Here is a 17,246-nt window from a genome sequence, read left to right on the forward strand (position 1 = left end):
CCCAATGGCAGCATGGATACACGAGCCATACTTGGTCTCGACCTACATGGCGCATTTAACAATAAGGCCTCTGCTACCACTTATGCTGGTCTTATCATATTTTTTGCGGCTTCAAAACCTATTGTTACTTAAGCGGCTTCCTTTCACCTCGTACGGCTACCCTCATCTTCGGTTTTATACAATGCCCCTCCTACACCATGAGAAGTTTCGGTACTCCGTAAGGTTCTGTCCTTTCAGCATTCTTCTTAAATCTCGCTGTGTTGTCCGTACCTACTTCTCTTCGTTCTTCCCCTCCCTCAATTTCTCTGGCTACGCTGACGACATTTCTCTCTGGGTATTCGGATGGTCTGGTGGTCACATCCAAGATACCCTCTAAATAGCTACAAACATGGTAGTAGAGCATATTGCCACCGTAAACCTGCACTGTGCCGCTAACAAATCAGAATTCTTGGTTCTTCCCTCATGCCGCCGTTATCGACACTCTAATCACGCCATTCACAAGGTCCCTAAAATTCGGGTTCTCAGCTTTTTCTTTGAGGCCCTTCGTAGAGCGGTCGATCGCACCCTCCACCTCTTAGGGAGCGTGTCCAACAAGCAAGGAGGTCTCCGTGAGTCGGAGCTTCGTATTTTCCTGGTGTTTGTCCTTAGCAGTGCGAAGGGCTCACTACCGTTTATTTACCTCTGCCGTGCGGAAATTGACGCCGTGGGCGTCTTTCTCCGTCGTGTCCATAAATAATCTCTTTGTATCTCTGTAATGCATGCACCGAACGTCTTCTTCGAAGCGGCATTCCTCAGCACAGCACCCACCCCAGTGTTCGGCATATAGAGGGTATTCATGAGACATCACATGCGCCGTTTTGTTTCCAGCACGTAGCTTCAACAGTGCTGGCGGGAGCCGGAGGCCATAACCCTATTAGACACGCCTGCAGCCTTTCGAAGTGGTCTGTAGACAGCAAAATGGCGGCCTCTGTGGCGTCAGTGATTATTCCTTATACTTCAGTCCTTGCCAATCGATTTTATCTCGACTACCCAGTCCAAACACATTATTGCCTAGCATATTCACCAAAGCCTACACATACCCAAGAACCTGCCTACTTACCTTTACCAAAGAAAATTCACCCTGTTTACTGTCCACAACGAGGTCAAGAACAGGCGGAAGCCCTTTAATAAAGCCTTTCATATGCCAAGTTAGGGCTCATGTCGACGCAGCTGAATATCGCACCGGCCTCTCCTTTGCCCTTTCAGCTATTGATTTCAGCGGCCTCCATAAAACGGCTGTCACTTTACGCACCTCCTCCTCTGAGGAGGAGGACGAGGCAGCCCTCGCTCTGGCACTGACCACTGCCGACATTACTGCCATTGTCAGTGATTCTAAACCAGCCATCCACAATTTAGGTGCGAGTCGGATATCCCTTCCTTCCGCGTCCCTCCTCCTAAGACACCCTCCATCCCAATGTGTCAACTTTCCTTGAACCTCCGCACACGCGGGCCTAGATGGTAAAGCGATGGCTCAAGCCGGCGCCCGAGGTTTCACTGTCCGGCAGCTGGCTATGAAGTCCGCCTTCAGCCACGTGGCCCTACTTAATGCGCGGGACCGCCTTCTTCGATTGATGGCATAGGTACATGTTACCGCCTCGATCGCCTAGTGTACCTTTCTTAGCTGACGCCGTCAATGGGTTTTAGGACGTCACTTTATCTTATGGTGTAGGGCGGGCGTCATGCGAGACCACTCTGACGTCATCTTAGGTTTTTGCGACCATTGCAGCTTGAAAAATCACGCCCGACCACGGGTTTTCTTGCCGATGAGCCATATAACGCTTTCGTTTTAATAACTGGAGGGACACGTACGCTCCGCGTTAAGTGCCTGACGCGATAGGGTTAATGTGTGCCTTCAGCGAGTTGGGTTTCTCTTTACATATCTATTCACGCACACCAGGACACTTTTTTCTTTCCCCATCACATAAATAGTGCTCTATCACTCACCTCATCTCGGCCACCTTCTTTGAAATTTATTTTATTTTTGTGTTCTCCTAATATGTTTACTTATTTTCGTTTCTTCTCCTACTTTTACTCTCATTCTTATTTTTGGTTACTACAAAACACACAAGGCTTCCTTGTATCGAAGTCTACGGAAAGTGCCTTGATTTGCATAGGAGTAGCGCGTCCGACTTGCGACTCAAGGCTTTGATTCCCATCAAATGATTGGAATTTTCTTTTCCGCCGAATTTATTTGCATTCTTACAAGTTAGAGTGACGTTCGAGTCATGTTGCGACCATATAATTACAATTTATTTAGTGGTTTAATTCCTTTTTAATAGCGCTGTTCTTCCTGCGACGGGACATCCCTCTGACCAATAAGCACTTCTTCGAACTGCCATTAGCCCGCAGAGTCCTTCGCTCAAAATGACGCTTAACACGATTCCATTGAAACACCCCCCAAATTATTCATCCTAAACCACAGAGCGCTATCTGCCTTTGGTAAGTAGCAATCATTGCGAAATCTCCCTTTTGTGTTCAGGTTCGCATGTGGCAAAAGTAGGAGAACTCACTCTCTTGCGATGGCCGTCTTGAATAGATCCTTGTACTTCGTCCATGTGGCGCCTTCGCTGTACCGAAACGTGCCGATCGCTATGATGGTCCTTCTGGTTGGGTCCTTGCCTTGAAGGCCTTTCAATTCCTGGAAAGATGACTAAAGTGTTATTTCAAGTCAGCCGCTCCTCCTAACGACAACTAGAAGTTTAGAACCTTCACACCAAACTGAATTTCGAGTGTGGATGAGTGCTTAATGCATACCCGTTTGAGAAACGCAGTGTTGAGCCACGACTTTGAACTTGTAGGCGCTAATGACCGTGTGCCATTTTAACCGCAATATCTTACAAACCAGTAATTGTATGAATTTTGTAAGACTCACAAAGCAGCCACCTCAACCTCCAAGCCGTCAGTGCAAACACGACTTGAAAGTAGGAGTAGGCGCCAGAAGCAGATTTAATGTTAAGCTGTTTTCAGCCTCAAGACTTCATCCACAGCCTGTGTTTTTCGCGGTTCAAAAAAGTACTGGCTGATATCCCCACCGCATACCTTTACATAATATTCTTATTGCATTGGTATGCTTTTTTTTTGTTCAGCGTCGAATCTTTCAAGTCTGCACTTGTCGCTGTTGCATTCCTTGTCAGTTGAGTTTTTCCCGATGACTCTCTCACACAACATTATCTTCTTTTATCTTCTTTGCAATTACGTCGCTGAGCTGTTTGCCTGCTCGCTTCTTTCTTTTTGCTCAGAATAATTATTGAAACTCATTGTACTTTTTGTTCTTTGACATTTGCACTGTTTGTCTAGTGATCCATTTCTGTATAAGACTTTATTCTTTCAGCGTTTATAATATATATAAATAATTAGGCTTCCTCATATCATCCCGTTGATACGTACGCCATAAAGACGAAGACTGCATGCTTAACCTAGATGCTTCGCGTGGCGTCACGTGACCACCGATGCATTGTAGGCTCTACTTGAGGATATCTGGCATCACATGTCTTCGCTCAGCTTTATTGAGACGTGTATGTGATCAAAGTGAAACTCGGGCGAGTTGGTGTGATATTACCGGAACAGCGCAAAGGCATGTACAGTACTCACGGATTGAAATAGGACATTCGGAGCGCTAGCCTTGCAGTGCCACGCAGGCATGTGGTAAACCACAGGCCGGCTGATTGGCTACTGGAAGGAACAATTCTGCTTTGTAGATGTTCTCCCTCTCACGCCATACCACAATGCACCACCTTGGTTCCATGAGCGTCTACGGGCGGCGCTCCATGAAGCGACGGCCACGCGCTCCGAATGTCCTATTTCAATCCGTGAGTACTGTACATGAAGACAAGACATATTAGAGGGATGGCTTACAACTGATTTTATTGGTTCTTTGGCTATGGCTTATATACTACAGAAAAAATGCGAACCGCAATGACTTAAATACTGGAAAGAACAATGCGCATGGCAATGGTGGCATTTGGAGGACTTAGCGCAATTTCGGTTTTACATCTTTTACAAAACTATGCTTCTGCTCGATCAGTGCTACCAAGAAGGTGCTTACAAGTTTGTCTTGGTGTTCTCGATCTCGTGCGCTGAGATTATTTCTTCGTTTTGTCGCGATTTCCTGTTAAGACCTCGCACTGGCTTAAAAACAGATAGCATGCTTTCTTCTTTTTTCGTGCATTCTCTGTAGTGTTTCAATTTGAAACCGTGCGGCTTGGCTCTTTTTTCCGCCCTCTCAGTGTGCCGCGCTTGTAAACTTTCCTACTGCCTTCGAGCGAAAGTTCTGCCACCAGAGATAATGGCATTGTTGTCGGGATTTCGACATTCTAGAAACCACAGGATAAGTATATGCAAGATATTGCCTTTGGAACGGCACAGGCAATCTTGTATCTACAGAACACGCAAGCATAATGCTTCGTCCTCAACAAATACTGCAAGGAAATGGCGGCAGTGGTCTCAGGTATATGACCTGCCAGCTGCTAGACCAACCTGCCAGCGCCCTTTCAAAATGACCGATGTGTTTGTAAGTGTAAACCCCCCAGTTGTAAACCTCCGGTTGAATTCGCTTTACCATACCTTATAAAAAACTCACCGGCTTCACTGCTGGCAGGTAAAGCTGGCTTCATCGTGTTACCTGAAAAATTGCTTGTTCTGCTGCCGAAGATAACAATCCCGGCACGAAAACTGTGAGAAGAATGAACCTTTAAAAGCATGACAATTCTGGAGACAAATGCACTGAGCCATGGCTGAGAATCTTTTGGTCAGCAAGAACGCTTAAGCAGGATTGTCCTCTTCGCGCAAGCGTGACTGAAGATAGAACATGGCAAAAGCTTGCCTGTATTCCTGCAGAACAAGCTGAAGCTTTTAACCATTCTTCCTAATTATCATGAGCCTGACTCTGCCCTCTGCAGCATTCCAGAATGCTGACTGTACAAATTTCAACAGTTTCCTATTATCTTATACCCAATATTTTATTCTTAGAATGACTTGATTTACTTGCAATATATATATATATATATATATATATATATATATATATATATATATATATATATATATATATATATATATATATATATATATATATATATATATATAGGCGTCTGTACTGGCTCATGTATAGCTCCGTCCTTAACTGACATTTAGCTCGCTCAAAATGAGAGGCTTTTTGAAGAAGACCTCGTGGTGCGTTGTTTTAGGTTTGCTGATGACTTTTTGGTCTTTATGAAATCTACAGCAGCTATCACCGGAGCGGTGGTCTCACAAGTTTGTGGGATTTTTCCTAGCGCCTTGCACAGCTCGTTTCGACGCGTCAAATTTCTTTGAGAAGAAAGACTGAAAGTTTTAGATCTCTGCCCGCATTTCTCGCGTTGTCATTTGTGCTGTTGACACGAGCTATGGAGCCAGAAGCCTCTCACATAATTCTGTTGTGCATATACAAAACAATGCACAGTGCAGCTGTCAAGTTATGTCTTTGCGACACATTTCGAAAATCGTGCAGTCATGCTTTACAAGACAACTTTGAAAATCAGGTAGAGCGCCCGAAGACAGCAAGGTATCAAATATGCGACTAATCTCCCTGAGAAAACTTGTTCAGCGAGTGCTCAAGTCAAGGGCGCGGAGGGAGCACTGTAAAACACAAAGAAGAAAAATTGCAGGTCGCGTTATGCCCTACCGGCATCATTATCGCGCAACTTCAGGAGGGTGGGTTAAGGTGCGCATGTGATTGCTTTTTATCCACCCCAAAGGCTGTAGTGATATGCAACATTGTAAACTCCTGCAACACTAAAAAGATGGGCTGCACCAAGAAGCACCCCAGAACAGATTTGCTTCTTGTGCTAGAGGCTGCGCGCAGGATGCCTTCCTCATGACAAGCAGTACACGAGAAGTGCGGCCAGACGCCTCCCAGTCTAATGGAACACAATAACAACGTGAGGTCCTTTGTGGCCCGTGATCTGGTCATTCACTGCAGAGACTGCACAAAAGAAAATAAAGGCAGATAGGGTAGCAGCATGCTATCTGATTTTCAGCCACTGCGAGGTGTTAACAGAAAGTCGCAACAAAACAAGAGAACTAATGGAAGCTCCCATCCACTTCGTGGCCCACTTGCTTTATATTCGAGATGTCTGCCATTAGGCATAATGAGAAAGGGAGAGGGGATATGGAACAAAGTTAGGAGGAGGAGTGCAGACAAGCCTCGCTTAGGAGGAGGAGGGAAAACATTTATTCTGAGCACAAAACTGGGTGGGTTCAGTACGAGAACCAATTGGTCGTCATCATAATCCGGCCCCTCTCAACCAGCAATTTCTGGTCGAATGAAGGGTTGCCTCCCAGCGCTCATGAGTCGGATCGGGATTGCTGTCCAAGTCTGGGTTTTCTTGACATTCCCAAACCGCGTGAAAGAGTGTGCCAACTGCTCCACAGAAGGGGCAGGACGAATTGTAGGTTTCTAGGTACCATTTACTCATTAGGTAAGGATTGGGCAGAGTATTAGTTTGTAGTCGCCTGATTATGTGCTCTTCATATTTACTTAGGGTTTTGTGAGGAAGAGGATATTCCCTTCTTGTGATCTTATAGTACTCCGTAATTTCTGCGTAGCTTAGTAAGGGTGAGGGGTTGTCAACTATGTCAGAGAGAGGCTGCGTGCCAGATGCTAGGAGGAGGAGAGCTCGAGCAGCTGTGTTGGCCGCCTCATTGCCCGTCGTTGAGAGGTGCCCTGGCGTCCAGAAGATCTGTATTTGGAAGAATTAGACCTTTCCAAAATTTCCCAACACGGAGCGCGAACGCGGCCTCTGAGGTAATTGCGTACTGCTGCTTGTGAGTCAAACATAACCGTCGCCTCGCTGTTCTTTGATATCGCTAGTGCGATAGCTGCTTCTTCAGCCGTTGTGGTATCCACCGCTTGGATAAGGCTGCTTGCAACGATATCCCCCCGGGGTGAAACTGCTGCAATTGCCGCGACTCCGTTAACGGGTCCAGCCGCATCGACGTAGATCGTGTCCTTGTTTCCATCCCAGCGCTTAGAGAGGTGTCTAGCTCTGGCTTGTCTCCGTCCTCTGTTGTACTCCTCATCTATGCGTTTTGGTATGGGGCGAGTCGTGATGTGTGATCTCATCTGCATGGGCATGTCGATCTTGTCAGCGACTTCCCGGGGTGGACTGAATCTCAGCTTCTGTAATGTTTTCCTGCCAGGCTTAGATGTTGAGAGCCTGACAATTTGATTTACACGGTGGGCCTCTATTAGTTCGTCGATGGTGTTATGGATCCCCAGCTGTAGTAAGCGCTTAGTGGATGTGCATAAAGGGAGTCCAAGCGCCGTCTTAACAGCCTTTCGAATAATAACATCTAGTTGGTCTTTCTCCTTTTTGCTAAGCCGTAAGTACGGGGTGGCGTATGTTAGTTTAGAGAGAATGAAAGCCTGAACTAATCTTAGGGCCTCCTTCTCTCTTAGCCCATTTCTTTTCTTGATTACCCGGCGTAGCATTCTAGAGACTTGTTCGGAATAGGCCTGGAGCTGTCTGATTGTAGTGGTTTTAGTGTTGCCGCTGGGTATGATGGCTCCCAGGATCTTGATCTCTTTCTTGATCGGAATGCTCATACCCTGGGCCGTAATGGCGACAGAAGGAGTGGACGGCAAAAGCCCCGTATTCTGCCTCTTGCCACGGTCGATCAGGAGTAACTCTGATTTCTCGGGAGAGCACGTTAACCCATGCCTCGCCGCATGCTGGCACACGACATTCACTGCTTCCTGAAGCCGGCCTTGAATTTCCCCTTCATTACCACTGCAACACCAGATCGTAATGTTGTCGGCGTATATAGCGTGCTCAATGCCTTGGATGCGGTCTAGCTTCTATGGTAGCCCACGTATGGCCAGGTTGAAGAGAAGCGGAGACAAGACCGCTCCCTGCGGGGTGCCCTTGGAACCTAGATAGAACGGAGAGGAGGTCCGATCACCAATACTTATTAACGCTTTTCTATTGGAGAGAAAGTCCCTCACGTAATTATATGTGCGGTCACCACAGTTGATGCTGTTAAGCTCATCCAGTATTCCCTGGTGGCTGACATGGTCAAATGCCCCATTTAAATCGAGCGCAAGGATGGCCTTGACCTGACATCTGCCGGGGTTGTCCAGAATATCCTCTCTGATACGGAGGAGAATCCTGTGTAGACAGCTTTTCTCTAAACCCGTACAGCGAGTCAGGGAGGATATCAGTCTTCCTCAGGAGTCTTTTCAGTCGGGCGTTCACGACCCTCTAGAACAGTTTACCCAGACACGACGTCAGGGAGATCGGTCGTAAATGATCAATATCGCATGGCTTATTGGGCTTGGGAATAAATCGCACTAAAGCCAATTTCCTGGAGTCGGGGATCTGGCCCTTGTGCCAGCACTGCGTGTTGAAGTATTTCACTAATTTTCTTAAAGAGATGTCATCCATATTAAAGAGCATCTTGGTGTTTATCTGGTCCGGTGCAGGAGCGGTGTTCTTACGCATGACGTCAAGCTCCGCCCTCAGTTCCTCAACCGTTACGTCTTGGTCCATCTCGTCCATTGGGTGCACCGGTGTACGCAGGGAGAGGGTACGAGGATCCCAGATCGAGGAATTTCCGTGCAAGTTCTGCAATGAGGGCTTCGTTGTCCCCTTTATAGCTGTGCAAGGCGTTACAGAGCGTGTCTGCTCTTTCCGGTTTGAGTTCGGCTCGATAAGGGATCTGAGGAGTCCCCATGCTTTAGCTGTGCCCATTCTACCGTTGAGCTCATCACACAGCTTGAGTTAGTGTTGGTTAGCGAGGTTATGTGCGTAGTCATCCGCTTCTTTGGTGAGTTCTGCAATCTTGGTCTTCAGCTTGAGATTTAACTTTTGTCTTTTCCACCTCCTTGTCAGAGATCTCCTGGCTTCCCACAGATGTAACAGGTGCGGGTCAACTGCCGGAGTTTCCTCCGTGGTGTTCACTGTCGCAGAATGCCTGGAGACAGTTTTTATCTGCAGCGCTGTCCATTCCTCAATATCTGTGATTTCTTCGTCCGGGAGACGTGCGAGTTCCTCTCTCCACTTGTCCCAGTTCACAATCTTAACCTTGCCAAATGGTTTCCGACATTTAACTCCCTGAACAGTGCAGGAGATGATGAAGTGATCACTGCCCAGGGACTCGCCAGTGTTAGACCATCTGGACTGCAGGCAGTTTTTCACAAGCGTGAGATCTGAACAGGTGTCTCTGCTGATGCTATTACCCGCTCTGGTGGGTTGCAGGGGATCCGTTAAGATTGTGAGCCCTTCTCTGTTAGCGATCTCAAGGATCCTCCTACCTTTCGGGCTGTTAAAGTGATATCCCCATGCTTGATGGGGCGCATTGAAATCACCGGCTATGACGAGGGGGTCCTTACCTGCCCTCTTGACAAAATTAATAAATAGCGTGGCTATCTAACGGCATGAGTCCCTGGGGCGACTGTACACGTTCAGTATGTCCAAACTGCGTTTTCCCCTGTGTTTGGGAAGAATTTTAATGTAAGCATGTTCTATATTTTCGGCTAGCGGTTCTTGGAGCGTTGCGGTAATCTCCTTGTGAACAAGTATTCCTAGACTATGCTCGTCTTGGAAAGTTTTGTACCCCTTTATGCTGATGACCGTATTTGCTTCTTGAAGTACTATTACAGCAGGTGGCGCCTCCGACGTGTCGATGAAAAATTGAAGGCTTGCTTTTTTCTTTTTAAATCCCCGACAATTCCATTGCCAAATAATTGTTTCATGTCCCCTATGTGCCATGGTCCTTATTCGTCCTCTTCAGGAAGGGGGTGCCTGTCGGCATATTTGGATTTCCTATTTCTGAAGTTGCACTCGTTGAGTTTCGATTTGAATACGTCTCGGAGTGTGGCAATGGCAGAGTTTATGTATTTCCTAGTGTTGGCGGACTCGTTTGCGAGCTCGTTTTTGACCATCTGAATAACTAGTAGGAACTTCTTATCCTGCTCCTCTCTGTCAGCCCTCAGCTCTGCAATGACGCGCTCATAAACTGACTGTGAGTTTGGCCGGGCTTCGGGTGTTTTGTCGTGAGTTGTTTGTGACTGCAGCCTGACCAATTTAAGTTCAGCTCGCAACGCCTCGTTCTGTTTTTTTAGCTGAATAATTTCTGCTTTCAGGTCGTTAAACTCCTTAAATATCGCGTTTCCGGGAGGGATGGAGGCAACCCAGTATAGTCCACCATTACGATGTGTCTTGAGTCTTCTTGTTTCTCCGAAGACGGTCCGCGTTCTCGGGTGCGTGGCGTCGCCAGTGCCGGTGGATCCCCCTTAGGTGCAAAGGAGACCGACCTGGTGGTCCCCTGCTCTTTATGATTTCTTGACTCTTCCGTTCCAGATCGGCCTGATGAGTTGCGACGTTGACTAGACTTAGATCTTGACCTGGACCTGGACGTAGAATTGGAGGCCGCTCTTATGGATTCCTTCTTGTCGAAATGCTCTTTTCGGCTGGTGCGTACAGCGGACGCGTAGCTCTTGCTGGTGCCACTGGTTGTCGGTTTCTCTTCCTGATGATCGAAATGTTGATGTTTCCTAGGCTTATTGATGGGATACAGAAACTTTGCTTTGCATTCCTTTGAGTAGGTGTGGTGATTCCCCTGGCATGCAGCACAAGTTGGGGTGCAATCGTGAGCTTCCCCGGGATTCAGCTTGCCGCACGAGTCACATTTCGATTCAGCTGGGCTGAGGCAGACGTCCGGTCTATGTCCTTCCCTGCCGCACAGTACGCAAAGCGGTCTAGTTTTCCTATAAAGAAAACATTTGCGCTCGATCCATCCGTACGTAACAAAGAAAGGGACTTTGTATCCACTGAACAGTATCACCGCCGAGTTGGATCTGCCGAGCCTTCGGATGCCTAATATTTTGTGGGTTTCTGAGGAAAAGTCTTTCCCTAGGTCTCTGTCTGATGCGTTGGGGTCAATCTCGTGCACCACCCCTTTGCATGAGTCTCGCGGTGTTCTCACGTAGGCATTGAGGTGGTACTTTTTCCCGTGTAGGTTGATGTGAACGATCTTCGCAAGTACTGTCGCGTCTTCGACATAGAAAGTTGCCGCGATGATGATATTTTGCTGTTCAATAACTCTGATGTAAGGTTTGGCGCGTAGCGTCTTGCCACGTAACGCGTTTTCGAACGCGACTTTAAATGGGTGTACACTCCCACCCCACATTCTTTGGTCCAAACGGTCTTTCGGCTTGATAATCACTTTAAGGGCACAGGGTAAGCCCTATACTTCCCATGCATTTTAGGCCATGTTGAGGTACATGTTTCTCACTAACTAATAACAGTAGCCTAATAATACATATAGCATTGTTTGCCAAATTTTGTGCTCTTTTTACTGAACTAGAATATTCGATTTTTAACACAATTTTTTCCGGTAGTACACAAATCTGGCCTTTCTTTGCGCATTTCAAAATTCAAAACAGAATAACTGCTCAGTGAAATTGCTTAATTCTAATTCAGTAGTTGGCAACACTTATGTAGATGATTGCAAAAAATCAGCCGTCTGTCTTGAAAGGCATTGGAAATAATGGTACCTTTGTAAGAAAAAACATTGTTTTGAGATAATAGAGCGTAAAGAGACAAAAGATGTGAAAAACCATTTTTTATTCGCAGAAACGCCTCCATAGTAATTGGTTTAATAGCCCCCTGCTTCGTAGTCACTGTCGCCGTCATTTTTTCGCTTTTCGGATTGTCGTTTTAACTGTCGGGCCTCTTTTGTAAGCTGTCGTGTTGCTCGGTCCGCGAAGTACATGCGCTTATGGTCAGCTTCCCTCAGCCACTTGATGGTGTTGCTCCCTGGGTTCAATCCACACGCCTTCAAAACGTTGGCCCGTGCGATGCTACCATCATTAAATGAAAGAACAGCATCCAGTGTTGCCATCCGTAGGGTCCGAAGCCTAACAAACACATTCTTTGGCGCGCGTTCCCAAACAACATGGTTGAACGACTCATTTGCATTTTGAGTTCGCCCATGCAGGCACTTCTCTAGGAGCTCAGCCTTCGATAGCTTCCTATAAATGGGTTTGATAGCCTCCAAGACAGATGCAGGCAAACTCTCCTTGTGGAAAAATGGCTTGCCCTCTGACTGACTTCTGTTGAAGGCACACCACGTACCAGGTCCCTTTGGGCAAAGTCCATGGCATGGGTCATCGTCTGTGGCCGATAAGTGGAAGAAGGTTGCCCAAACGGCCTTTCGCATTTCATCCAGGTTTCCTACATTTCTTCTGATGGCCAAACCATAGTACGTCTGGAGCTTGTCTATTACTGCATCAGTCAGTCAGCCTCGGCCCGAGAGGCTCTTTCCATCAGAGAGTTTTCCTGCTTTGTTTCCTTTTTTTAGCCTTCATAACCTTGTGCCCATCCTTTTTTGCACGTGCCCTATGCACTCAACCTTGGATATTTCCACGGAATCACAATATGGCATTTGTGCCTTCACAGCCATAAAAGCCTTGCTGTCACCATCCCCAAGGTATTTGACGTATCGAACGCCGTGAAGCTCCTCACTCCTGCCGAAAATTTTCAGTGCTCCTGCGACTTCCATTCCACCACTGCTGCCTTGGTAGTTGCTTTGGCACACCTCTCTATGAAGGGGGTCACTGTTTGTACCCTTGATGCTGCACTTTGGACAACGTTTAGACAAAACCTCCACATCCATCACTTTCCCAGATTCTACACTGGTCGCAGAGACTATGCCGTTATTTGAAGTATGGCCTCGCTTCTGCCAGCTTCCATCAAGAGCAACTGCGATGTCGTTATCCCCCTCATTCAGCTGCACAGCTTCGTCAGCTGCCCTTTTCATCGACTCCTGAGCAGCAGCTTCGATGTGACCTAGAAGCTCTTGATTGTATTTCGCAAACTTTGTCGGCGGCTTAGGAAGGTTTAGCATAGCACAGAATATATTTCCTGCAGCCATTCCCTTTCCAATGAACCTCAAGGCATACACTAACCTGAGGTTGGCTTCATAGAGGCCAGAAGTAGTTTTCTTCGACGTCTCAAATCGTTGTGCGGCACTACACACTTCACAGTTCAAACTGTAAACGCTTGCAACACCTACCAGTTTTGTCACAATTTCGATAGGCTCAACACTTCCACCGCACTCTCTGCACACACAAATCTGTGTAATTGCGGCACAAATGCCGTCCATGTCTATTAAGGCATATTGGCTGCTGCTCTGTAGCACATCCTCTTCCTGGAAGCACAGAGAAAATCTTGAAAGCTTCGATGTCGAGGAGCTGGCGCGTTCGGCGTTCGGGATCTCATTCGGTCGTGGACATCCTTTTGCTTTTTCACGATGAGCGTAGCGGTTGCCGTGAAATTCACGCCTGACGAAGGCCTTCTTTGCCCTGGGCATCTCAACTTATCAGCAGCAACCAACACCGGCACAATTTGCAATACTGATCGAAAGGAATAGCACTTGGACGCAGCTGCATGAAGGTTGCAGAAACGTGGAAAAAACGTGCAAAGCGTCTCAGGATTGTCTTGGCTAAAAAAGAGGAGCTGTACAATAGTTGCCAGACAATTTTTTATATGTAGCTGATTTTAGACAAGTTTTGAAATCAGGTGGTGGACTTTTTGGTTGAAAAAATTGACGTTAATCCTGAAAGGGGGCGTGGCCGCTAACTACTTGGTTTCGGAAAAAGCGTTTTTCAGCCGTAAATATGGCTTTCTGAGGAAAGTGCGATCATGGAACATGTGTAGAAAGAATTGAACTTCTAAAATTCGAAAAGAAAAAAAAAACGATTTTTTTCTAATTTTACCTTACCCTGTGCCCTTAAATTCATACTTGTCGAGGTCAGGCAGTCTCGGGGGCCTTTTGCGGCTCGTGGGATCCGCTGCTGGTGACTTCAGGTCGTCATCGTATGTCTTCGGTGCCCAGTGCCCTTGTGCACGCTGTCCTGCCCTGAGGTATATCGTCTTCCATCCAGGTTCTGGCTGTGAATTATCAAAGGTCCCCTCGCCTTGTTTGCTGCAGCTCGGAACACTTCCGAATCCTACAGACTCGGGGTCGTAGCCATGGGTGTGGTCCACATCCATCGTCGAAGCCGTAGCGGAGTAGCTGCTCGCTGGTCAGGCCGAACGCGGCAAAGGACGCCGGGCCCGGTGCCGAAGTGCTTGCGAGGCTTAGCGATCCCACGTTTTGGCTTGGGCTTTAAAGTCCCGCATAATGCCAAGAAAGTCATTTCTTGGGATCGAAGCGTGTCCACGAGTAATTCTCGATGTTATACGTCTGATACGGACAAAAATGTGGAACTGCGAATGGATCTTGCGCGCACAGGACGAGAAATCCACGGAGCGCAGGCAAGCTGCACCCGCTCAATCCTATCACCAGCGTTCATTCCTCAAGCCTCGCTTAAAAAGTCGCAAAAGTTCTCGACAAAGCGATTCTGAAGAGTCGACTTGCGATAGTCGCCTTCAACGTCCCATCGCAGGTATACCTTCCTTAGGAAGCGCTTTCACGACGAAGCACACTTCAAGGGCTTCAAAGCACCCACTCGACAGCACGGTAAAAAAGAACTTCGTTTTCTAAAAGATACAGAAAAAATTTGCACATTTGTTCATATGTCACCATTGCCATGCGCAGAGTTCGTGTTTATTGTGCGTTTTCAGAGGAAATTTTCTGCTAGGTATATGATGTAAGAAGCAAGAAACGCTAAATAAAATCATTGGTAACTGAGTACCTTGTCCCTACCTTGTTCTCACTTTGACGGCCTTGCGCGATTCCAACTATTTTATTCGATCGGACTTCGTTCACAAAAAAATGAACTACATTATTTTAAAGCTTCCTTTCAGAAAAAAGCGCAGCACGTTGATTTAGATCAAGCCAATAGTGAAGCGACATAAAAATCTCATACTTACCAGGATCCCAGTGGTGCCTTAGCGATCATAACGCTAGTGTTCGCTTAAGGCAACTGCACGAATTTACACTTGCGCACTTCATCTCTCGACCTCCGTCATCAGCACCCGTATCCAACATCCCTACCTTCTCAGCGGCGTCACGCATTATTTTACTTTGAGAAAATGGCTGACTTTTCGTCGCGAATGCAGCGAGCGGTAGCGCCGCACGCCGCACAATATGCCAGGAATAAAATTACCCGCGTCGTAGTTTTTACAATTACTGATATCATAGTACCATCGAACAACGGCACACGCACGTTCTTTCAGCGGTCTAAAAGGTTCCCGGCTCAAGTTCAGCGAGTTTGAAAAGTTACCGCCGCACCGTACAAGCGACCTTCTAGCACGCAGCCAGCAACCAGAAACGTCCCGAAGCAGAGCATCCGTCCATGCCACGAAGCTCGGGGTTTCCTACGTAGTAGATTTCACTCAACTAGAAGGCTCACCTTGAGAAGGTCCTTGGCTTTTTCCACCCAGCCTTGCAAAATGTCGATGGGCGCTATCATATTAAGAAATCCGTAACTGCCGATGTTGTTGGACGCAAGTGTCAAGATAGCAGTTTTACTTTGCTTGATGCTGTTGAGGTCAACATATCTATGACAGATAACAAGGCAAAGAAACACTTGGCACCTATCAGATGCTCCAGTGTGAGAAATTACAACAAAAAGCCAAGCGTAGGCTTTTTGGCAGGCTGTACAAGACTCTATGCGGCAATGAGTGTACGGGTGCGATGGCGAGAGCTATGAATAGCACAACTGACATCAGTCGCTACAGCGGAAAGTCACAGCCGCCGAATCACCATGACTTGTAGAAGACATTTCCCCCAATGAAAAATTTCCCTCAAGTGGTATTTTAATGAAGAATACCACAACTGCTACAAAGAAATGTAAGCCCCCGATCACAGGGCTGACTGCTCGGGGCTGGACGAAGGCGGGGGAATGAGCTGGGAGATTGAACAAACAGCTTAACGCTGGTTCACAAAGTATGAGAAATTCAGTTTGAAAATTTTACAAAAGTGCCTTTGACCGCGGCGGACACGTTTCGACGGAGGCGAAACGCAAAACGCGCCGTGTGCTATGCGATGTCGGTGAACGTTAAAAATCCCCAGGTGGTCGAATTTATTCTGGAGCCCTCCGCTACGACTCTCTCTTTCTTTTTTCACTCCCACTTTCCTCTCTTCCCTTACGGCGTGGTTCGGGTGTCCACCAAGATACTTGAGACAATAACTGCGACATTCCCATCCTCAAAACCAGTTTTAATTTTTTCTTTCATATTCCCGCGTTACTTTGCTACTGCGTCTGGAAAACTTCACTGCACGTCCAGATTGGCGCGCCAGAGGCAGAAGTTATGTTGAGTTGCAAAGAAAGTAACGTTTTTAAAGCCCAAATACTTCGTCCAAACCAGCTGTATTGCCTATCGGTGAGTGCTTCCGGCTCTTCTGAATGGGATGGATGGAATATCCAAAACAAGTGCACTTACTTGATATCGAAGGATAAGCCTCCTTTGGTCTTCGAGTACATCTTCAAGACATCTTTGAACCTCTGGAATGAGACTTGTAGCTCAGTTGCCATGAAGTTTTCTTCGTCCAAGAAGACGTTCGTGTAGTACATGTAGTGACAGACGCCATCGGGAGCATACATCTCCGCATGTACGGCGTGGGGGCCCACCGTACAGATGAGTAACTTGAGGCCTGAAGCAAGGAATGAACACGCAATAACCAATCGTACAACAAAAGTACGAGAACTGACACACATACACATTACATATAAAAAGACTCCAGCTTAAAAAATTCATAAAAACGACAAGATTGTATTTTGTGTTTTGACATTTTCCAGCCTGTCCCGTGGACATTACTGACGGTATGGAGCAGGTGCTCACGCGCATTCTGTTGGTAGCCACGGTGTGCCCGTCAATATCATGTCAAGCAGCTAAGTTTCAGTGATACTAATTGCGCACTGTTTTATAGGTTCACCCTTTGGAATTTTTTTGTCTGCCGAATGCAGGAAGAACGTGGCAGAGTGCAAGGATAAGTAGCCTCCTGAGTGTAAAATTATTTTTTAGGCTTTACAGGCCCTGACGGTCCACTAGGGCTTGAAAGGAGGCGTTTATATGCATTAGAACAAGCGTTTGTTCCTTTGCGTAACGACGCTCCCAGTATTTGCGAGCCAAACTTCCTGTCATATACTGAGGCGACTAGTGTTTCAATTTCCGCATGGCTTAGATTGCCAGACACATAAACGTGAAGAGCTAAGCTCACCGGCAGATCGCACTAACTGAATAATTCTGTGTAGCTTTGCTTAAAGCCATTTAGTT

General features: G+C 46.9%; 1 protein-coding gene across 1 annotated transcript in view; it reads right to left on the reverse strand.

Annotated features, from left to right (window-relative positions):
- LOC144133831 (uncharacterized) overlaps positions 1-16,612 on the reverse strand; it is a 33,077-nt gene extending 16,465 nt beyond the window's left edge. Inside the window, exons 1-3 of the mRNA XM_077666913.1 lie at positions 16,413-16,612; positions 15,380-15,527; positions 2,550-2,677 (exon numbers count right to left, since the gene is read on the reverse strand). Coding sequence (XP_077523039.1) covers positions 2,550-2,677; positions 15,380-15,527; positions 16,413-16,573 — 437 coding nt within the window. The 5' untranslated portion in view covers positions 16,574-16,612. The remainder of the gene's footprint in view (positions 1-2,549; positions 2,678-15,379; positions 15,528-16,412) is intronic.
- Between the last annotated feature and the right edge of the window lie 634 nt (positions 16,613-17,246).

The sequence above is a fragment of the Amblyomma americanum genome, chromosome 5 (genome assembly GCF_052857255.1).
Source record: "Amblyomma americanum isolate KBUSLIRL-KWMA chromosome 5, ASM5285725v1, whole genome shotgun sequence".
In the NCBI taxonomy this organism is placed as follows: domain Eukaryota; kingdom Metazoa; phylum Arthropoda; class Arachnida; order Ixodida; family Ixodidae; genus Amblyomma; species Amblyomma americanum.